General features: G+C 53.1%; 2 protein-coding genes across 18 annotated transcripts in view; one reads left to right on the forward strand and one right to left on the reverse strand.

Moving 5' to 3' along the window:
• Ccm2 (CCM2 scaffold protein) overlaps positions 1-10362 on the forward strand; it is a 63563-nt gene extending 53201 nt beyond the window's left edge. For 9 of the 10 annotated variants that reach the window (XM_048786565.1, XM_048786571.1, XM_015490289.2 and 6 more), the window contains 6 exons: positions 1800-1936; positions 2880-3015; positions 6244-6301; positions 7033-7171; positions 8026-8164; positions 9696-10362. In XM_048786565.1, the coding sequence (XP_048642522.1) occupies positions 1800-1936; positions 2880-3015; positions 6244-6301; positions 7033-7171; positions 8026-8164; positions 9696-9976 (890 nt within the window). In that variant the 3' untranslated portion in view covers positions 9977-10362. The remainder of the gene's footprint in view (positions 1-1799; positions 1937-2879; positions 3016-6243; positions 6302-7032; positions 7172-8025; positions 8165-9695) is intronic. The other variant, XM_048786567.1, reaches the window with a different exon arrangement.
• A 1633-nt stretch (positions 10363-11995) lies between these two features.
• On the reverse strand, positions 11996-21415 carry Nacad (NAC alpha domain containing). Of its 8 annotated transcripts, XM_048786562.1 has the most exons (10): positions 20918-21075; positions 15883-18231; positions 15710-15762; positions 13654-15349; positions 13346-13458; positions 13192-13263; positions 12694-12840; positions 12436-12585; positions 12195-12317; positions 11996-12085 (listed from the first exon to the last, which is right to left on the reverse strand). In XM_048786562.1, exons 1-10 carry the CDS (start codon positions 20982-20984, stop codon positions 12071-12073), a joined length of 4785 nt encoding a protein of 1594 aa, XP_048642519.1. In that variant the 5' UTR covers positions 20985-21075; the 3' UTR covers positions 11996-12070. The 8 variants fall into 8 exon arrangements, with proteins under 8 accessions (XP_048642519.1, XP_048642516.1, XP_048642518.1 ...); XM_048786559.1 differs by having other exon boundaries at positions 13654-15762; XM_048786561.1 differs by having other exon boundaries at positions 15710-18231.
• Between the last annotated feature and the right edge of the window lie 967 nt (positions 21416-22382).

A 22382-nucleotide genomic window follows, 5' to 3' on the forward strand; every position in this document is an offset into this window, starting at 1 on the left:
AGGGTGACTTTAGCTAAGGCTAGATAAATACAGGGTCATCTGTGTATCTGCTTAAGCAGTTTGTGTGTGATGCAGGAAAGAGGCAAATTGTAGTTTTGAAGTAGGGCTTACAGGCTGCATCCATTAACAGGAGGGTAGATGTGGAGTCCTTAGAGATAGCACATGAATGCTATCTGAACTTCCCAGCTGCCTACCCTGCTCAAGAACCATCCCAGGCACAGCCAGGCAGCCAATTAAAAATATTAAAAAAGTAAAGACAGCTGGGAATGATGGTGCACACCCCTAATCCCAGTGGTTCAGAAGGCTAAGGCAGAAGGATTGTTCAAAGCCAGCCTCAGTAACTTAGTGACATCCTAAGCAGTTTAACAAGACCCTGTCTCAAAATAAAAAATGAGAAAGGCTGGAGATGTGGCTCAGTGGTTAAGCACCCATGGGTTCAATTCCTGGTACAAAAAAAAGAGAGAGACAACACGTGCTGTGGCACATGCCTGTAAGTCTAACCTCTTGGAGTTAAGGCAGGAAGATCACAAGTTCAAGGCCAATCTCAGCAATTTATTAAGACCCTGCCTCAAAAAATAAAAAGGCTGGGGATGTAGCTCAGTGGTAGAACACCCCTGGGTCCAATCCCCAATACTGCAAAGAAGGATACAAGTGAAATTGGTTTTAATAGTATATTTTATTTAGTTCTCTGTATACAAAGTATTATCATAACAGCATATAATCAATATAAAAATTATTGAGCTAGTTAGTATACTGTTTGTTTCAACTCTGGAGCCCTGTGTGTATGTTTTACACTTATTACATCTTGGCATGGACTCATCATGGTCCACATACTCAGTAGTTCTGTGGTGACTGCTCTGGGGACAGTGCAGGCCTTTGGTCTCACTGAGGGATTTATGGAGCAACCCCTTATAGCCTTTGTCTGCATATACTTCTCCTGCATGTGACCTGGGCCTCTCCCCATCTTTCTCTACCAGACTGTGTTTGAGCCTTAGGTTTTCCCATTTTTATCTTCCCTCCTTCCTAAGGTGAGCTTGCCTTCTAATACTTAGGCAACAGGGGATGTATAGGATTTGTTTTCAGTCATTCCAATTTGGTCTGTTGGATGTTCCTGCTGTCAGAGCCTGGCTCCTGGGTGGTCCTGGAAATCACACAAGATGTTGGGGGAGGTGGTGGGTAGTATTAAAAACATGACACTGAGATGTGACTTTCTAGACTGGCACCTGGACTCTGCTATTTACATACTTTCAGTCCCAGCCCTTTGCCCTTGTGCTTTAGTTTACCCTTCTGTATAAAGAGAGTTTATTGGGCCATAAACTTTTCTGGAGGTAAACTTCTTTCAGGATTGTGTTCAGAATCTATCATATGATAACTTGAACCTTGTGAAATTATCATCTTTTGTGTGGATCAAAAGCATTGAATATGGGATATCACATGTCTCCTCCATCTTTAGCAAGGATGCTAGGAGGTCATGTGGGGTGATATGCATGTGGAGTGTCCATTCTCAGTGATGACATGCAGTGAAGTATGAAGATGGCGGGGGTGGGGGAGCTGTGTGCTCTGGTACCCTGGAGCTCAGGGCTCATCTGTTCCCATACTTGTTAGGAGGAGGCTAGAAGAGGGAACTTTCCCAGAGAGTACACATGGCATAGGCCAGTCACCCAGGTCATTTGGTGGACACCTGAGCCAAGTAAAGAGCTCCTGAACCATATTTTAAGAGTAGCCCAACTCGTGCCCTGACTGCTCTCAGGCCTGCCCTCTTTCCACTGAGCTAACCTGATAGGGTGTTCATTTATTAGCCCAGGATCCGGGTATCTCCCCAAGCCAGAGTCTGTGTGCGGAAAGTTCCAGAGGCCTCAGTTCAGGCTCCCTGTCGGAGAGTGCAGTGGGGCCAGTGGAAGCATGCTGCCTGGTCATCCTGGCTGCAGAGAGCAAGGTGAGATCTCTATCCTGTTCATAGCCCAGGCCTTTCCCTCAGCCCAACTTATAACTAGGCCCTGCCAATGGCCTCTTCTACCTCCGGCTCTTCCATAGCCTGATCCAACCCATGACTAGTCATTCCATGGCCCTACCCACAGCCCAGCCCTACTTAATGACCAGGTTTTACCCACAACTCTACCTAGGGCTCAGCCCCTCCTCTTCCCCTGCCTGACCCCACCCAACCCTAACCCTTCTGCCTACCCTGAACATGTCTCATGTTCAGTTTCTTAAGTCCCTGCCCACAACCCAGACCCCAGACTCCTGTACCCTACGCTGACCACCCCCATCCCCACCCACTTCTGCCTAGTCTGGCCTTACCCTCCTGCCGTTACCTGACCTGGCCTTTTTACCCCTCCTCCAGTCCTTCTCTGACATGGACAGCTAGGTTTTTATTCAAAGATTCTCCTGCTTCCTCTACTAGTCCACTACCCCCGCATCCCTTATTGATGGGCATGCAGTGACCTGCACCCCAGACCTGCCTGGTGCTAAGGACTGTGCTTGCAGATTCCACAGAAATCTGTTTGTGGTTGTGGGTTTGGCTTTGGGCTCATAGCCACCCAACAGCCACAGGGCCTTGGGGAGACCTTTCTGTTTAATTTCTGCATCTGTAAAATAGATAATAGCTACTGCCTACCTTAAATATCTTCTAGATAGTATTTCTCAGCACAGTTCCCAGATACCTTCAAGGCACACCTGGGCCACAGTCTGTTCAGAAAGAATCCTGAGGTGGTTCTCAGCTTCTCTGCTTTGGCACCTTGTGGGCTGTGAAAGGTGTAGGGGCCCTTAGTTATTCTGGTGTCTGCTTTTGGTTCATATTTATGAAGTGCCTGAGGCCTCCAGGTACCCTGGAAGCTTCTTGGGCACTGGCTACATCAGCTGCTGCTCTGTTCCCACTGCAGGTTGCCGCTGAAGAGCTATGCTCCCTGCTTGGTCAGGTCTTCCAGATTGTTTACACGGAGTCCACCATCGACTTTCTGGACCGAGCAATATTTGATGGGGCCTCTACACCCACCCACCACTTATCCCTGCACAGCGGTACGTTGAGTAAAAGCAGGCAGAGAATATGGGGGCCATGAACATTTCTGGAACCACAGGCTTCCAGTAGAGGCATGCTGTGGATCTGGGGGTTGAGCATGGGTCTGGGGAATAACCCTTTTAGTATGACCAAGCGTAGGCAGCTCTCAGTATTATGGCTCATTCCGGGACCATGCCAAATGTGTTCAGGTGAAGCTCAGGCTTCTCCTGAAGCCAAGGCTTGGAGATGGGTTGTTGTTGGTGGGAAGAACCAAAGGTACCTAAAAGGCTTCGTCGCTGGACCAACATATGGGAGTCAGCATCTCTGCACATTCCACCAAGACCGGTTGCAGAGCACGTTCAGGCTTCTTGTTAGTCCATACTAGATACTTCCTTTATGTACAAGCTCACTAGAGCTAAGTCTCCTGAACACCAACAGCATTAATTTTCAGATTTATCATTTATAAAAGATTAATGGTTTATATAAATCAGAGGCATAAAAAGCCAAGATTCTGGAAACAGTGCTGTTTGTTGCCTGCAGTTTTTTTCTTTTTATGATGATGAGTCTCAGCCCCCTATCCTATCCCTAGTAATTCACAAGTGGGGAGAGCCCTATGTGTTCACAAAGCTGGGAGGGAATTCTTTGAACAGGTGTATACCTCATTTTAAGGGTCTATCATGGTATGGTCTATTTCTTTTTTGTTTGTTTCAAATCAGTTGTTCAATGGATGCAGTTCAAAGTAAATGTGTCTTGAATATAATGGGCAGAGGAGTACATTAATGAGGGGAGGAGCTGTGAGAAGAATTTGGACTGCAATCACTTCACATCTGCTGTTGAATTAGAATTTTTTTAAATACATGACAGTAAGAGTATATTTTGAAATATTTATACAAACATGAAGTATGTCTTACTCTAATTAGGATCCCAGTCTTGTGGATGTACATAATGTGGAGATTCATTGTGCTTTATTCATATATGTACATAAGCAGTTCATGTTAGATTAATTCCATTGTCTTTCCTATTCCTATCCCCCCACCCTTTCCTTCATTCCCCTTTGTCTAATCCACTGAACTTCTATTCTTCTATGGCACTCCCTGGGTGCCCTTCAACAGATGAATGGATAAAGAAAATGTGGTATATATACATAATGGTGTGGTCTCTTTCTTATTGCTGGTGCTAAAGCCCCTTTTTCCCAATGTGGGCCTCACTGCTGCTTGTAGTGATGAACACTGAGGCACATGCTGCATCTTATTTAGTCCTCCAAAGCCAAGTGAGGTAGGAACATCATTTAGCCCTGTCCTAGAGATGGGGAATTGAGGCTTGGAAGTCAACAGCTTGTTCAAAGTAACTGCATGAGGAACAGTTCAGTTTGATTGTGATTGGTTCAGACCTGTGCATTAAAATTCCCAATAGGGACTTGCTTGCTTTATTTATTCATTAACTTATACATTCATTCATTCATTTTTGTGGTACTGGGGATTGAACACAGGGGCACTATAGCATTGAGCTATGTCCCCATCCCTTTTTATTTTTTTATTTTTTTGAGACAGGGTCTCACTAAGTTGTCAAAACTATCCTCAAATTTACGATTATCCAGCCTCAGCTTCCTGAGTATCTGGGATTATAGGTGTGCTCCACCACACCCAGTCCTAATAATTGAAAAGTGCACAGACCCTAAGTGTACATCTGAATGAGTTTTCCCAAAGCAAGTGTGCATACAGCACTACTATCAGGCTGAGTAGGTTTTATCCCCTGCCAGCCTTTTGGAACCTACCTCTGGGATGCGCACACACACATAGAAACACGTGCATGCATCCACTGCTTATTTCTGCATCAGCGCCTTGCGTGCTATGTTCATTCTCCCCTGCCAGGACAGATCATCAAAGCTTAGCAGCTTAACAGCACAAATGCATCCTCTTAAGGGCCTTAAGATTCTATCACAGGCCTCACAGGGCTAAAGTTAAGGTGTCGGCTCTGCTGGTTACTCTGAAACCTCCAGAAGACCATTTCCTTGCCCTTCCCAGCTCCTAGAGACTTCTGTGTGTCTTGGCACATAACCCTTTCCTCCATCTTGATGGCATCTCTGTTCCTTTCTTTGGCTATGCTTGGAACCCTTGTGGTCTCATTGAGCCCATTCACATAATCCAGGGTCATTTCCTTATCCTAAGGTCAGCTGATAAGCAACCTTAACTCCCCTTTGCTGTGGAACGGAATATTTGTAGTCCTGGGATTGGGGGTGTGGATTCTTTGGGGCCATTATTCTGCCCTCCATCCTCACCTGAGACCAGAAATATCCCCTTTTGCCAGGTGTATTGGCACATTCCTGTAATCCCAGTGGTTTAGGAGGCTGAGGCAGGAGGATCATGAGTTCAAAGCCAACCTCAGCAAAAAGCAAGGCGCTAAGCACTCAGTGAGACCTTGTCTCTAAACAAAATACAAAATAGGGCTGAAGATGTAGCTCAGTGGTTGAGTGCCCCTGGTTCAATCCCCAGTACGCACACACACAAAAAAGTCCCTTTTCCTGCCACCCTCTTCTTGTGCTCCCATTTAAAGACTCGCCTGCTCATAAAGCTTTTACTTGCTGCTTGGCTCAGTATTGGAATGCTCCTTTCCTTACATTTGGAACAGCCAACTATATAATCTTTGTCACAAGCTGTCATTTGTTGAGCATTATCCAGGCAATTGCTGTATGCAGACTATTTGCAGAGATGAGGGTCTCAGGGATTCTGAGGCCCGGCTTTGTCTAGGCAGGGGTTGGAATACCCAGCTCTTTGGCTTCTGCTATGTGACCTGGGACAAATAGCATAATTTCTTTCATTTAGTTTAACACATAGTTGACATCCCCAAAGACAGCTGTCATAACCTTAGCTGTGGGTAAGTTGAGTCCTCTGTAGATTCCCTCCCAACCTGCAGCAGGATGTGCATTTGATGGAATGGAGGGCTGTGGACTCAAGTCTAGGAGTCCTACCCTTGGCACACAGCACATTCTGGGGCATGGTGGTTACGTGATGAAGGACTTTAGGGTTCCCCAAAGGGCAGGGCAGCCACTGTCTCTTGTAAAACATAGCTGGGCAGGCTGGACCTGAAAGTTGTGGGTTTTTGTTTGTTTATTTTTTTTTAATTATTATGTTTTTTTTTTGGTAGTGCTAGGGATTAAACCCAGGACTTTGTGTATGCACGGCAAGCATTCTATCAACTGAGCTATATCCCCAGCCCTGTATTTTTTTTTTTTTTTTATCTTCCTACAGATGACTCTTCCACAAAAGTGGATATTAAGGAGACCTACGATGCAGAAGCCAGCACCTTGTGAGTGCACGTGCCCCAAACCCTGGAGTAGACAAGCTTCGGACATTGCCCAACATCATCTGGGCTCCAGCTAGTCACCCACCACCTCCAGCTCATCACAGCCTCACCGGTCCCAAAACTCCAGACCCATTGTCTACACTGCATCCCCCATGTCTGCTTTTAGAGTCCTTACCTCCCTCTGGTCTCTCCTGCCCTGCCAACTCTGTGACCTCCAGAGAGTGACCTTTAAAAGGCACATTGGGTGCTCTTGTTCTTTTGTACTTTTCAGCCTCTCCCTGCCACCACCTACAGCTTCTGTGGCAGCTCAGTCCACATGTTCTGCTGTCCTGATGCTCACCCCCATCTATACCTCTCCTTCTGTGCCCTCTCAACTCTGGGCACTGCCTGAGGAGACTGTCCCCTGGGTTTTCCTATTAGCCTCTCTTCCCTCCACGACGCTGTCCATTTACTGGTCCCATGAATTCCCTCCCTTTGCTCAGAGGCCATCAAGAGCCACACCTCTGAGGAGCCTCAGGACCAGGCCAAGCTGACTACCTCTGCTGGTTGGTGCACGTGGCCATGCTCAGCCAACTTTCTTCTTGTCATTTCATCCATCATCCCTGTTACTATCATTTGCATACACTTCTGCTCAAGGATGGGGACTGGTGCACACTTCATCCTGACTGGGTCCCTGAAATGTGTAGTATGCAGGGATGGCAAGCTGCTTGCCCACACACCATGTTCCTTTGCAGCTGCTTCTCTGACTCTGTGGATGCTAGTGGCCTGCCGCCCTTGTCCTTCTGCATGCAGGCATCACCCCACGGCAAGACTGTCAGTGAGAGTGAGTTGAGTACCAGTGCCACAGAGCTGCTACAGGACTACATGCAGACGGTAGGCCATACCTGTAAGGGAGTGCCTGAGAGGGGCCAGGCTTTCTTCCCTCATAGAGCATAGGCATGTGAGTGGATACTTGTGTACACTTGCCTCATCATTTTTGCTGACATTGCTGCCTTTTCCCAGGGACAGTATGGGACCCTGTGTTGGTGGGTCTGAGCCATAAGGACTGGACCATGCTGGTACCAAGTCCTGAGAGTAAATAGTGGCTCCTACAGGGCTTGGGGCTAGATGCTTTCCCTCTACATCTCTCATAGTTTTGTCACTAAAAACTCAAGACTTCCTCATTGCATGCATTTGTGCCCTGAGGGCATCAGCCCTGACCCTGACAGGTGCCAGCTTCCTTTCCAACCCTGTTGATTTTTTAAAAAAATATTTATTTTCCAATACCTTTATTTTATTTATTTTTATGTGATGCTAAGGATCGAACCCATGGCCTCGCACGTGCTAGGTGAGCGCTCTACTGCTGAGCCACAACCCCAGCCCTTCCCTGTTGATTTGTTTCATTGATGCTCTATGAAGAACTGGCACTGCCCTCCCTCCTTGCCCCAATGAGGGTACTCAGGTTCAGGAAAGTGGAGCTGCCAGGGCACCTCATTTTTCCTCTGGAGGCTACCATGCCTGGGATGATGGGATAGGGATTCACTGTGGGCATTCTGACCCCACAGGGAGTGAAGATGTTAACCTAGACGTGACTGGTCCTCAGCATGGGCCTGGCCCCCAGGTTCCCAGCCCTGTTTGCTGCAGGTGATCCACCCAAGTCCATGGCTGTGACAGGGTGAGGGCCCAGCTGCCATGCCCTCCTACCCACCCATATCTGTTCTCACACCTGTTCTTCTCTGTTCCTACAGCTGCGCACTAAGCTGTCGTCGCAGGAGATCCAGCAGTTTGCTGCGCTGCTGCATGAGTACCGCAATGGGGCCTCCATTCATGAGTTTTGTATTAGCCTACGGCAGCTCTATGGAGACAGTCGCAAGTTCCTGCTGCTTGGTGAGTGGGGAGCCCCAGAGGGCGTCCGGTTCCCTCTGGAAATGTATACCTATACCTTGAAGTAAAGGTGCAGGTTCCATTAACAATGACGGTTGGCAGAAGAGCACCCTGAGGTCTCAGGATCTGCCACAATTAGTTGGAAGATCTCTTTCTAGAGCTTTCTGGGGGCCCACCCACAGCTCTCCATCTCCTGAGAACCCTGAGCTGAGCTGAGCTGAGCTGAGTGGGCCCTGCCAGGAAGCAGGAGAGGTTGCCCTGGGACTGGGACTAGTACTGAATAGAATTCTACAGTTCAAGAGAGGAGTCAGGGTTGTTCTTCAAGGAGGTGACACTTGAGTAATTGATGGGTATGTGGGAGTTTGCCAAGTAAAGAGGTGAAGATGCCATCCCAGGTGAAGATCACCCTTTTATAAGACTCTGAAGAGTTCAGCATGTTAGATTTGAGTGACTGGCAGGCTTGGTAGTCAGACCTACCTTGGATACCTGAGGCGCAGACCTTGAGGGATCAATGATTCAGCTGTGGTTTTCCCTCTGCCATCACTCTGAACACAGTCAGTGGTTGCTTGTTAAGGGCTACTAAGTCCTGGACCTGTGCTCCCAGTAAACTAAAGAGGTAGATTTATTTCCCTTTCTAACAGCCTGGACGACATTGGCTGTCCCCCCAGGGCTCCCTGCTTATGGGAGACTGGGCCCGCTGGAATCTAGTCTGAGCTCCTGCTTTCTGCTGAGGCCTCCCTGGGTCAGTTCCCCAGCAGGGCTCAGATGGGCCCATGTGTAACTCAGGATGTTCCTTTAGAGGCTGCCCTTAGGTAGGCACCTCTTTTCAAATGGATTAGGAGCTGAGCCATGGTGGCATGCTGCTTGGAGCCCACTGGGAGGGCAATTTCCCATCCTCCAGGCCTCCCCTCTGCCACCTCACTTGCCTTCTTTGGGAAGCCTTAATTATAGGGCCTTCACAGCACAGTAGTTAGAGCTCTAGGAGCTCCAGCTCTGGAAGGTGGGGGTGGCAGCTGTCTGTATGACAAGCTGGTGCAGCAGCACCTTACCCCTGTGTGTGTGGGACTCTTGTCCTCTCTGGATGGGCCCAGCCTGCTCAAAACAGAGGAGTTCAGGGGATTCTTGATTAGGAAGACAGACTGCTGAGTTGGGGCAGTCACCTTGGGCTGGGCCTTTGGCTTTAACATCATGGTTTTGGCCTCTGTTGCCAGTGCCAGCAGAGCAGAAGACTGACTACTCTGGGTTTCATTTTCTTACTTGTGAAATGGGGGCTCTGAGGACCCATAGAGAATGAGAGGAGGTCGTGGGCCCCTGGCCTGTGCTGTTCCTCAAGGCCAGGGAGGGCAGATGTGACAGATGGCAAGTTTCTACAGCTGGGGTGCTTTTCAGAAGTGGGATTTTAGCCAAACCATCTGGATCCAGGGAACGGTTTGTGTGGTATCAGGGTCCTCGGGCCATGGACGAGGGGCAGCTGTGTTCCTGTTTGGACCCTGAGCCTTACTGTGGGTATGGTGTTGGGGTTATGTGTTGGCAGGTCTGAGGCCCTTCATCCCAGAGAAGGACAGCCAGCACTTCGAGAACTTCCTAGAGACCATTGGTGTGAAAGACGGCCGTGGCATCATCACTGACAGCTTTGGCAGGCACCGGCGGGCCCTGAGCACCACATCCACCTCTACCACCAATGGGAACAGGGCCACAGGCAGTCCCGATGACCGGTCAGCACCCTCAGAGGGGGATGAATGGGACCGCATGATCTCAGACATCAGTAGTGACATCGAGGCGTTGGGCTGCAGCATGGACCAGGATTCAGTGTGATGGGCAGTGGAGCACCCATCCCTACCATCCCAGGCCTCCCCAGGAGTTGACCTGAGTATTAGCCCTTCCTGCTGGCTAGGAGCTGGCGAGCGGCTGCAGGCACAGGTGGCCCTGGGCGGCCAGGTCCTCTACTGTGAAAGAGCACAGAGCTGCCGCAGGACATGCCCTGATCCAGGGCGGAAGGCTCTGTGCCTCATCCTCTGGGGCTCAGCCATACCCTGCACCTCCTGCTCTGGGAGGGCCAGGCCAAGCTGGCAAGGAGAGCCAGTCCTGATAGCCTGGCCCTGGACAGCTGTCAATTTTGCACATGATGTTCCTGTTGTTAACTCTCAGAGACCTTAAAAATGTTTACTGCAATGTGAATAATTTAATCTCTGGTTACCAAACATGTTTCTGATCCAGTTGGGTGAAAACCATGTTGCTAGGAGGGGGGTCCATTCTGGCCTCTGTCCCTTTGCCCACGTCTGCCCATAATACCCAGAGATGGGCACAGTGGTGTCAGGGCTGGGGCAGTGGAGGCAGCAGGCACTTGTGATTTGGGTTTTGCTTTGTGGGTGTGAGGCCAGAAGATCTACTGGGTTCTCTTATGGGTGTCAGGGGCAGTGACCATGGGCAGCAGAAGCAATGTGCATTGTATGATCAGCAAAGGTGCTTTGATCTTTTCATCACTCGCATAGATTCCTCAAGGAACTGACTTCTCTGGCTGCTTGCCCTGGCACCTTGCTGATCAGAAGTGCTATCTGGGAGTGCTGGGAGCTTCAGATAAGCTATCACGGGCCCTTTACGCACCTACCCTCTCCATGTTCATCATGTCCATCCCCAGTGTGATCTTCTCCCAGTTTGTATTGGCATTAGTCTGACCTCTGCCCTTTACGCCACTTCAAACCTTCCTTAGAATCCAGGGAGGGGAGAGAGGTGACGTGAAGTCAGGTTGTTCTGGGTCTCTCCCTCCATCAAAGCCTCGATTCTGCTGAGAACCCTCAGGACACATCCAGAAAGTTCCTGGGATGAGGAGGTGTGATATTTCCCCACTGCCCACTGTAGGGAGTGGTGTGCCCTGCTGGTCAAAAGGGTTGCATATCAGGCCTCTGAGGTATCCATAAATGGAGCTCCATGGATATCCCACTTGTGTCCAGGCCTAGCCAGAGGGTCTGGAGGGTCTTATAGGTGCCTTCCGGAGTAAGGCAGACAGGTCCATGTGGTATTGTCTCTTCAGGAGAGAACAACCCTGGATAGTGTTTTGTAGGGAGAATTTTCCCTCTACCATGGCTGTTCCAGAGCTGGTCATGGGACCACAGTCCAGGCTGGGAAAACCAGAGGGTATTGGAGCTGTCTCTAGCTTTGAATGCAAATAATCCTGCTCTGGAATAATGAGGGGAGGCTGAAAACGCAGACTTTGTCCTCTAGCTCCTATCTGCCTTCCACAGCCCACCCTGTGCCCCAGTGATTGTCAGTGTCCCCCATGTACACATAGAGCATGGCCTTGCAGAGTCTTTGATGTGGAGTCACAAGAACCACATGCTTGCCTCTCCAGGGCACACATTCCAGAAATGGCCAACACTGACTGAGTCACTGATCTCTTAGCAGAGAATGGAGAATGTGGAGCAGATGGCCACTCTTACCCCTAGCTGGATCTGAGGGAATGCCAAAGGACAGTGAGGGGACATGAGAGTGATGAAAGGATGCTGAGGGACATTTAGGTGATGCCAGAGAGCATTGGGGGTTACCAGAGGGTATTGATGGAATGCCAGAGGGTATTGAGACTACACCAGAGAACACTGAGGAGGTCCCAGATGGCAGTTAGGTGATGCCAGGGTTTGAGAGGATTTCAGAGGGCAGTAGGGGCACTGAGAGGATTCCATAATGATAGGACACCAGAGGGTCTTCTGAGGACACTAAAGGACAGTGAGGTGGCATGGTGGTGAGGTGACATCAAAGGATGATGAGATGGCAGGGCAATGTGGGGACTTCAGAGGATATTGAGAAGTTGCCAGAGGGTATTGAGGGGACACCAGAGGGTGATGATGGGACACCAATTTATTGGACAGCAGAGCTGGGGGATGGGGCAGGATGTACCCAGCTTCTGGTCAGCAGCTACATTGTCAGTTCCTGTGGAAAAATGTGGAAGGAGAGGGTCATGATGTAGAGCCAAATCAGGACCTCACCCGAGGCCTCCAGGGACAGCTGGGAGGTGGGGGTGGGGCCAATGCTTACTCACCATGATGGCATTGACGATGTCACTGTGGTTGTCCCTTAGGGCCCGCACAGCCTTGGCCCTGGACACATTGGCCTGGGCCATCACCAGCTCAATGTCACGTAGCTCTAAGCCTGCCTCGTCCACCTGGTGGGGTGAAGTAGGGAGATGATAAGCTGCTTGAGGCCTCTGGGCCAGGGCTCTCCTGACACAAGGCCTTAGGCAGAAGCCCTCCACACAGAGTCTTGGAGCCCTTTAGCCTCACCTCCTCCTCGTCCTCCTCTTCTTCCTCTTCCTCACACTCTGGCCTCACCCGGGGTCCAGGTGCCGACTCAGGGACCGGGGCTGAGGACTCCGAGGGCACCTTGAACTTCTCTGCTGCAGCTTTGTGCACTTGCTGGGATAGGTCCTCAATCTGTAGCATGGAACAGCTGTGTCAGTAGGGCCTGCACACTCCCTGTCTATCTGCCTCATCCCTGTTTCCCTGGTCATCACCACTGCCACAGCCACAGCTAGGACAAACCTTGGCCTCGCCAAAGACCACATAGGTGTCTGAGGCGGGGCTCTTGAAGACATCAGGCTTGGCGATGACAAAGAGGATGTTCTTGGACTTCTGGATAGTGATCCTGGTGACTCCCTGAATCTGCCGCAAGCCCAGTTTCGACATTGCCTGAGGCAGAGGGTAGAGATGGTTCAGACCTGCTATAGGCCCAACCAGAAAAGGCAGGTAGCACAGTGCCTGGCAGGCAAACACCTCACCCCAACTTCCCCATGACCCTGAGTGACCAGTCCTTCCCTGTGTGTACTAGCCTCTGGAGGAAGCTGACCTTCATCCATATGACCACCATGCCATTCCAGCCCAAACTCTTTAGGGGAAGGTGCATGGGTTATTAGATTTGACCCACAGGTCTTCCCTATGGATACTATTTCATTAGTTATGGGGTATGACCCATCTTGGTAAAGATGTCCCCCTGTGCAGATGGTGCTAGTACTGGGGTCAGAAGGGGAGCTCCCAGCCTACTTTTCGAGCCTTCTTTTCACTGCGACTCTGCTTGGCTTTGGCGATGGTCTCCTCACTGCTGCCTGTTGGGGCCTGTGGAAAGGTGAGGGCTGAGCACCTGTGGGTGGGAGTGTAGGGCCCACCTAAGGGCCAACCTCTCCCCCAGACTGGGCACCTGGGATGGGCACTGCACCATCTGAGGCGCTGAGATGTCCTGCTCGTCCAACTCTGCTGACGACTCCCCGTGACTATCCGAGTGCTGGCCTGAGCCCAGGGCCCGAGGTGAGTCTGGGGAAGGGAAGAGAGGTGTGAGAATGACTCCCCTAGATGGGCCCCTGGCCCTACTTCATCATGAATTGGAGCTGGGGGTCTGGACATATCATCACACCACTGCAGAGGTCCTCTAGCCTAGGACGGCAGTGCTTACCCTGGAGAGGACTAACTGCCCTAGCCTGGGGCTCCCACCCCTACATTCCCCCTCACCTTCTTCCAGGCTGTCCTCGTCCTCTTGCTGTTCTAGGGCTGGGAGTCCTTGAGGGCTCGATGGGCTCTGGGTCCCAGAGGGAGGAGGCACTTGGCTGGGTGGCAAGATCTGAGAGGCCGGGTCTTTGGCCAGGTCTTTGGCATCAGTGGGGGCCGCCTTGGGGATGAGGAGTGGGTGGTGGCGGGAGAGGCTGATCTGCTGCCCTGTCCCCAGAGGCTGGGTGTTTCCTGAGGCAGCAGCAGCAGCAGTGGCCCCCTGGGCTACTGCCCGAGACACGTGAAGGCCCCGAGAGGTTGGTGGCTCCTCACCCTCCACAGAGTCTTCCTGCAGGTTCTGGCACAAGCGAGAGTTAGGGGGTCCCAGGGCCAGTGGGGCTTCCCCAGCAAGAACACCAGGATCAGAGGGGTCAGGGTCTGAGAGCCTGTTTTGAGGTGTACTAGGCCGGCCCCTGGCAGGGTTTTCTGGGAGTTGTAGTGGGGAGGATTTGAGCATACCAGGTGCTCTCTGGGGCTGCTTTCCATTGCCTAGGCCTAGCGAAGGCTCCAACCACTGGGAAGGTGATACAGAAGGGGTAAGCTCTTTAGGGAAGTCCCTGTCCAGCCTGGATGCAGCCTTTGCTGGGGACTTTGGGCCTGAACTTAGCCTGGCCTCTTTGGCCACAGCTAAGGGAAGTCTGGGTTCCAGGGTGGCCTTGCTGCTCAGACCCCTTCCTTTCTTGGCTGGGCTCAGGGTCTGTGCCTGTGTGACCTCCGGGCAGGCAGTAGGACATGCCTTGGGAGCCTCTCTCACACCTTGGGGCACTGATGCAGGCCCACCTTCCTGTGCTGGTGGCTTGGGGCCTACACCCCTCTTGCTCTTAGCCCCCAGGGCCTCCTTTGGAGGCGAGTAGGTCTTGGCCCCATCACCCACGTACACACAGGCTTCAAGACATATTTCCCCCTCAGGTGCTGAAAGGTCCACAGCTACTTCTTTTCCAGTGCCAGAGGCAGGTTCAGGGGGACCAGGGGCCTCCATGCCTAAGGTGGGACCTGCCTCTTCCCTTGGGGCCCAAGGAGTTCCAGTCTTTGCAGTTGGTTCTGGGCCCTCCTTTTGGGTCTGGTTCAAGGCTGAAGGCTCTGGGTCTCCATCAGGGCCTGTATCATGCTCCCCAGGCTCTGGCCTTAGTTCTAAGGCCAGACCTAATTCCTGCTGGGTCACAGAAGCCATGAGCTTATTCCCTGGGACCCCATGGGTGTCTCCAGCCATGGGCTCCGAGGCTAAGGTGAGTCCTGCATCTTGCAAGGGTGGAAGTGCTCTCTCAGGGGAGCTCTGTGGTATGGTGATACTCTCTTCAGCCTGTTGGGGCTCTGGTTTGGCCCCAGCCATAAGCTCCAGACCTGAGGTGGGATCTGCATCTTGCCCAGGTGGAAGTGCTGCCTCAGGGGAGTCTTGGGGTATGGTGACATTCTCTTCAGTCTGCTGAGGCCCTGGTGTGGCTGCAGCCTCGAGCTCTAGGCTTGAGGTGGGATCTGCATCTTGCAGGGGTGGAAATTTTGTCTCAGGGGAGTCCTGGAGTATGGTGACACTCTCTTCAGCCTGCTGGGGCCCTGGTGTGGCTGTAGCCACAGGCTCTAGGCCTGAGGTGGGATCTGCATCTTGCAGGGGTGGAAGTTCTGTCTCAGGCGAGTCCTGGAATATGGTGACACTCTCTTCAGCCTGCTGGGGCCCTGGTGTAGGTATAGCCACAGGCTCTAGGCCTGAGGTGGGATCTGCATCTTGCAGGGGTGGAAGTTCTGTCTCATGGGAGTCCTGGAGTATGGTGACACACTCTTCAGCCTGCTGAAGCCCTTGTGTGGCTTCAGCCAGAGGTTCTAGGCCCAAGGTGGGATTTGTATCTTGCAAGGGTGGAAATGCTGTCTCAGGGGAGTCCTGGGGTACGGTGACACTCTCTTCAACCTGCTGGGGCTCTATTATGGCCCCAGCCACAGATTCCAGTCCTGAGGTGGGACCTGCATGTTGCAGGGGTGGAAGTTCTGTCTCAGGGGAGTCCTGGAGTATGGTGACACACTCTTCAGCCTGCTGAAGCCCTGGTGTGGCTTCAGCCAGAGGTTCTAGGCCCAAGGTGGGATCTGTATCTTGCAGGGGTGGAAATGCTGTCTCAGTGGAGTCCTGGGGTACAGTGACACTCTCTTCAGCCTGCTGGGGCCCTGGTGTGGTTGCAGCCACAGGCTCTAGGCCCGAGGTGGGACCTGCATCTTGCAGGGGTGGAAGTTCTGTCTCAGGGGAGTCCTGGGGTATGGTGACACACTCTTCAGTCTGTTGGGGCTCTGTTATGGCCCCAGCCACAGATTCCAGGCCTGAGGTGGCATCTGCATCTTGCCCAGGTGGAAGTTCTGTCTCAGTGTAGTTCTGGGGTACGGTGACACACTCTTCAGCCTGTTGGGGCTCTATTATGGCCCCAGCCACAGATTCCAGGCCTAAGGTGGTATCCGCATGTTGCAGGGGTGGAAGTTCTGTTTCAGGGGAGTCCTGGGGTATAGTGATACTCTCTTCAGCCTGCTGAGGCCCTGGTGTGGCTGCCGCTATAGGCTCTAGGCCCAAGGTAGGATCTGCATCTTGCAGTGGTGGAAGTTCTGTCTCAGGGGGGTCCTGGGGTATGGTGACCCTCCCTTCAGCCTGCTGGGGCTCTGTTATGGCCCCAGCCACGGTCTCTAAGCCCCATGTGGAATCTGCATCTTGCAGGGGTGGAAGCATTTGGGGTACGGTGACAATCTCTTCAGGCTGCTGGGGCTCTGGTGTGGCCCCAGCCATAGGCTCTAGGCCTGAAGTGGGATCTGCTTCCTGAAGGGGTGAAAGTGCTGCCTCAGGAGAGTCCTCGAGTAGAATGACACCCCCTTCAGCCTGCTGGAGCCCCTGTGTGGCTGCAACTACAGTCTCCAGGCCTGAGGGGAGACCTCGGTCCTCTTCCTTTGAGTTCTCAGGAGGCTCTGTGTACAAGGTGGGACTTGCTGCTTCTTGAAGAACTGGTTGTGGTTCTACAATGATGGGCTCCTGACCTAAGGTAGCACTCATCACCTCCTTGGAAAGCTGAGGCAGTGCCCTGGTGGCAGGTGCTTGTCCAGTGGTAGAGTCAGCTTCTTCTTCACCAACCTGAGGGGGCACCCTGGAAACCGCCTCCATCTGAAGGCCTAGGGCTGCCTGCAGAGCATGAGGGGTCACAGTAGTTTCAGACTCTTGGCTTAAAGCAAGGCCTTCTTCCATTTCTGAAGTTGATTCCTGGCTGTGGGCGAGATGAGCCTCTCCCTCTGAGACCTGAGGGTTGGTTACTGTTCTGATGGCCTCTGGGCTCCAGAAAGCAGTCCCCCTTCTATGCTCCTGCTCTGTCTTCTGGGCACTGTCCTGCAGCAGGGCACTGGGCTGGGCATGGGGTTCCCCACTATACAGCCTGTCATCATCTGCCCCTGCATAGGAGGCTGAGTCCGAGTCAGAGGAGGCCGCAGAGGTGTCATCCCGAAAGGCAAAGGCCTCATCCATGCCCTCAATGATGGACAGGTCAGATAGTGACTGCAGGAAGGAGGCAGATGTGCTATCCTCCTCACCCTCTCCGGCCAGGTCCCCATCTGGAGCAGGAACATTAGCTGCCACCTCCTCCTCTTCTGGGGGCAGTGGTGTCACCTCCACTGCCTCCACCTGGAAGATGAGGCTGCCCTGGAAGGGCAGGAGGGCTGCAGGGATCATTGGGTCATTGGCTAGGAAGTCCAGGTCGAAGAAGTGGCCCTCCTGGTCCCAGGAAGAGCTACTGTCTGCTGAAAGACTAGACTCAGAAGACAGGGATTCGGGAGGCACAGTGGGATGGGGCTCTTGTTCATCTGCTACAGACCCCTGTGGGGAGAGGCCCCAGTCTGAGGGGAAGTCCAGCCCTTCAGCTGGGGCCAGTAGGCTGAGGGAACAGGATGGTGATGAGGTCCAGCTGTCCCCATCTGCCGTGATGTATGAGCCTGAGGGCGAGGCAGGTGGAGAGTCCAACAGCTCATCCTCTGGGTCCCAGGTGTCCCTATGGGGCCCATGGCTGGGAAGCAGGATGTAGGTTGTCTTGGTGGGAGTGGAGGGAGGGGTGAAGTAGGAATCAGGGTCTGGGGGAGGGGAAGGCACAGGAGGATCACCCTGAGAATACAGCTCGGAAGGTGGGTACAGGTCGGTGAGCCCACCCTCCTGATCCCTGAGCACTGGTAGGCCTGCCCTGGGTGACTGGGGTGCCTGGCATGTCTCCTCGCCCATCACAATCCGGGGCTCCAGGGTGGCAGGGAGAGGGCCCTTAGTGAGCAGAGCCTCAGGGGGCTGACCCTCATCAGGCAAAGCCTGTGGGAGGGGGCCCTCGGAGAGGAGTGTTGGGTTTGGGCTGCCTTCCGCTGGGTCTGCCCAGGCTGAAGGGGCCCCACCAGGCACTGCATCCCAGCTGGCTCCCTCAGGCTGGGGCCGGGCACCTGGCTTGCTGGGCAGGAACGTGAGGGTCAGGGAGCTGGGCTCTGGGATCAGGGCATGGGGCTCCCGCCGGTCCTCTCTCAGGATGGTGGCAGCAGCTGCATCACAGGAGAGCTCTGTGGAGACAGAGAAGAACGTGAAGCACCCAGACACATCTCCAGACCAAGTGAGGTGAAGAGCTGAGCATGGGACGGGAAACAGATGTCCATTGAAAGAGGCCCAGTGGAGAGCTGGTTGGGGAAGACAGGAGGGAGAAGAGAATGGTGGTGTGGGTTGCATTTAAGGGAAAATTTCCAGGGGTTTTGACAGAGAACAGAACTGCTGACAGTAGCTTTGCAGAATGGGGGCTTGCAGGCAGTGTTGCTGTGTGTGTTATAAACTCATGATTTTCTTGGGGACACTTTAGCAAAGATGCAACTAGCATTTCCATTTTTTTTTTTTTTTTGAGACTAGATTGCTGATTCCTTTCTAGTTAATCAGTATGATTTAGCTGGGCTTAGCTGGAGTGGATAGCAATCAGAATCTGCTGGACAGTGCCTTCCCATGGCAGGAGCGTGGGCCCTCCCACACTGCACAGCTCTGGAACATTACAGGTCTCACATATGCCTACTGTAAAATACGGGCTTTGCCTCTTTGGCCCATCTCTCTCCTATATTGCTGCCAACACTTGAGGTCAACCTGTCCCCTCAGGGCCCTGTGCCTGGGCTGCTCCCTGTGGCATATGGGAGGAGGGAAACCAGGGGTTCTGAATGCAGTCAAGTTTCTGAAGAATGGAGACAGGTGTTTACCACAGAAATTGAATTGGAGCATCCATCTAGAAAGGCAGTGGTGGGAAATAATGGTGATCATGCAACTCAGTGGGAGCAGGACAGCTACAGGAGGGCTAGTGGAGCCCCTGGTCCAGTGCTCCCCAGAGTAGCAGCCATTCCATGATGAGTGCCAAATTCTCCCTTGGGACTGGGAGCTAGGTCCTGCCCTGTAGCCCTTCTCTGGGTCCCAAGGAGCCCCCATGAGGAGGCTACAGGTGCTCAGGAAACCTCCATGGGCTGACACACCTCCAGCTGAAAAGTCCCTTCACATATACACCATGAAGTAACATGGATCAGAAAGCACTTAGGGCACTCAGCAAAGTGAAAGAACACCCCTGGCAAGACTTACCACAACACTCTGCTGGTTTGCTACCTCCTGGTCTCTTGCTGACTGGCATTTTATCATCACTGAGGTCACTCTGCATATGCACTTCTGAATCTTGCGGTTTTCACCAGATATTATCTCATAAGCATTTTTCCCATGTGTGCCAAGTGCTCATAAGCCTCATTTTTTAATGGCCTTGTAACATTCCCTTTTTCACCTCCACCAAAGCCAAAGATGCTTCTATTTGAAGCATCTGCTGAAGGCCCTCCTAGTCCCCCACCCCAGTCCAGGCCAAGTCCTGCTCAAGAGGGGGAGGGGCTGCTTATAGAGGCTGGGCTCCAAGGCTGATGCTTGCCGACGGATGACTGCTCTACCATGCTCACTGGTGACAGGACAACACTGCCTGCACCTCGGCTTTCTCTCCTACAAAGTGGAGATCAAATAGGATTAGTGGTGAAGTCTAAGAAGGTGCAGCTGCTTTGCCAGGCTGCCGGATTTGCCCTCAGCAGCCTCAGGGCATTGAGAGCTCATCAACTGAGGGCTGAGCTGCTGGATAAGCCAGGGGGTCCTGAGAGAACAGGGAGCTCCTTCAGGTCCCTTGTGGCACACCTGATATCCAACAGTGGGAGTGGGTGTGGCTGGTGGGCATAATTGGGTGCTCTAAAACTGCACTGCACTGACCCCTGATATGCCTCCAGGGTAGGAGAAGGGCTGAATTGGCCAAGGTTAGAATGGAAGGAAAAGAAAAGGCCAAAGTTTTTTGTGACTCATTCAAGGTCACCAAACAAGCCAGAACAGAGCCAGCACATGATCCTGTTTCTGTGGAGTCTCATCCTGGACTGCCTGTTTCCCAAGAGCAGAGGTGATAACTGTGTCACCTCATAGCCATGCCATTGACCCTACACTGTCGACAGCCCAGGTGACTTCTTGTTCACAGCAAGGTGCCCTTGGCCCTGCCCAAGCCACACATGGCCAACCTCCCAGCAGAAACCATCCAGGCTCTGACTGCCCAGGCCAAGTGGACCGACCTATAGTCTAAACCAACATTTGTTGACCCAGCCTTTCCAGGGATCCGGTGGTCTGCACAATGGGGCGTTGCTGGTGAGGCCACCTCCCCAGGGCCTCCCACCTTCCAGACCCAGATCTGCTGTTTCTCCCCCAAGTTGCTCTCCCTCTGGCCTTCCTATATCTCCAGCCAGTTCTGTTCCTCTCTCCTGTGCCTGGCCAGTCCCCAGCCCTTGGAAGCCCAGGCTGCAGTTGAGGACTGTCTGGGTGGGCGCCGGATCAGCCTGCAGGGACCCCATAGGCCTCCCGCCTCCGAACCCGAACCCGTAGCCTTCAGACCTGGAGGCTGGTAGCTCTGCACGGACAATGGGACGCCAGCGGGGCGCGGCTGCCAGAACAGGCGGGAGGAGCCCGGCGGACCAGGAGCTCAGGGAGCCCAAAGACCCCAGGGTCAGAGGCCAAGGGCGCTTCTGGCTCGCAGGAGCACTCCCTGAGTCCCATCCCGCTCTTGCCCTAAGTCCTGAGTTGGGGGCAGGGTTCGAGTGTAGGGAAGGGCAGAGCTTGGAAATGACTAGGACTGGCCGGCGAGCGAGGCAGAGGGACGAAGGAGGGAATAGGCCGGATAGAGAATTGGGCCTGAGAGGAGAGGGGCCGCGGTCTCACCTGTGCGGGGCCCAGGCCCACTAGCCTCAGGCAGCGGTAACTCGGCGCAGGCAGCCTCCCCGGGCATGGCCTCGACGTGCGCCCGCCTGTCCCTCTGTCCCTCGGTCCGTCTGTCCGTACAGTCGCCCGGCGTAGCCTGAGCGGCCACCGCCCCTCAGCTGGCGGGGAGGGGGAGCGGAGTGTGGATGACGTCAGCGCAGCCCCGCCCGCCCAGCGGCCTGAGTGAGCGTGCGCGGGCGAGCCAGGCACTGCGGAGCGCGATGTCGCGGGTGGGGGGTGCTCCCTCCCTACCCAACCGGTTGAGGTCTTCCTCCTGTGGTGTACGAATCCGAGCAGGCGTGGGGAGCCTGCGCCCCGCCCAGCCTTTCCCGCAGCATCCCCCTCCCTTTACCAGGGAGGGATTCGAAGACATTCGGGGTCTGGACACCTCCCCGGTGGCATCACCCCTTAGCTGGGAATAGGCGGAGGCGTCTCTAGAACCAAGGTTTCAGGGACCGGGGAGGAGCCTCAGGGAGATACTGTCAGAGACAGCCCACCCTTCTCTGACTAGGCGAAGGGCACAGGAGGCCCGGAGTGGGGAGGGAACCCCGCCCGGCTTGATGCCTGCATCCAAAAGATGAGTTGGAGCCGCAGCTTTGGAGTGATTGGTTGGTCCTTGCAGTCGTCGGTCTCCATGGCAACCGCCTCCAGTCTCTGTGGCAACCAGAGATGGAGCTTAAGAGAGCGCAGCGGGGAAGGTGGATCCAGACGAGCTCCTGGGCCAAGCTGGGTCTCTGGGTTTCCTGGCAGCGTGATGATCTGCTCCCACCCCTTCACCCCTCAGTTCTCTAGGCTTGGGGAGGAAAAGAAAAGAAAAGCTCCTCCTTCCATTCCTGGCAGCTGCCCCTGCCACACCTCCAAGGATGAAGCCTGCCCCGCCCCTTGGTTTTTCTGAAATGCGCGATTGCTTCCACTCAGGCCGCTGCACCGCCTAGATTCACCACCCCACTTCCCCGCACGGTGCCAGGCACTGAGAGACCGATGAATGGCACATTGTCATTTCTGAACTGGGGTAGAAAAAAATCAAGAGCAGCCATTGTGGCAAGCAGGGAGGGAGCCTCCAACTTCCTCATTCTTCTGATTCTATCACAAAGCTCAGGAAGTCAGGTCTATCCCCGACTCCTCAGAACCTGCCTCAAGGCCCAGCGTTGCACATCTACCCTGCATTCCTCTTAGTTGCTGTCAGTCCATCCATTTTTCCCGCTGGTGTGCAACTTTCTTCCGCCTTTCCTTTACATCTTTTACGTAAGGACCTTCATTTCCATCTCCTCCTCCTGTGAATGCTCTCCTGTTTTCTTAGCTGAATTCTAAGCTTGCTGCTCTGACACATGCCTATCATGAAAATGTCATGGATTCTTAGAAATCAAATTCCCTATAAATGCCCTGGAAAACTATAAATCCAGGGCATAAAAGAGAAAGCCAAAGT

The sequence above is a fragment of the Marmota marmota genome, unplaced genomic scaffold (assembly GCF_001458135.2).
Source record: "Marmota marmota marmota unplaced genomic scaffold, marMar, whole genome shotgun sequence".
Lineage (NCBI taxonomy): Eukaryota > Metazoa > Chordata > Mammalia > Rodentia > Sciuridae > Marmota > Marmota marmota.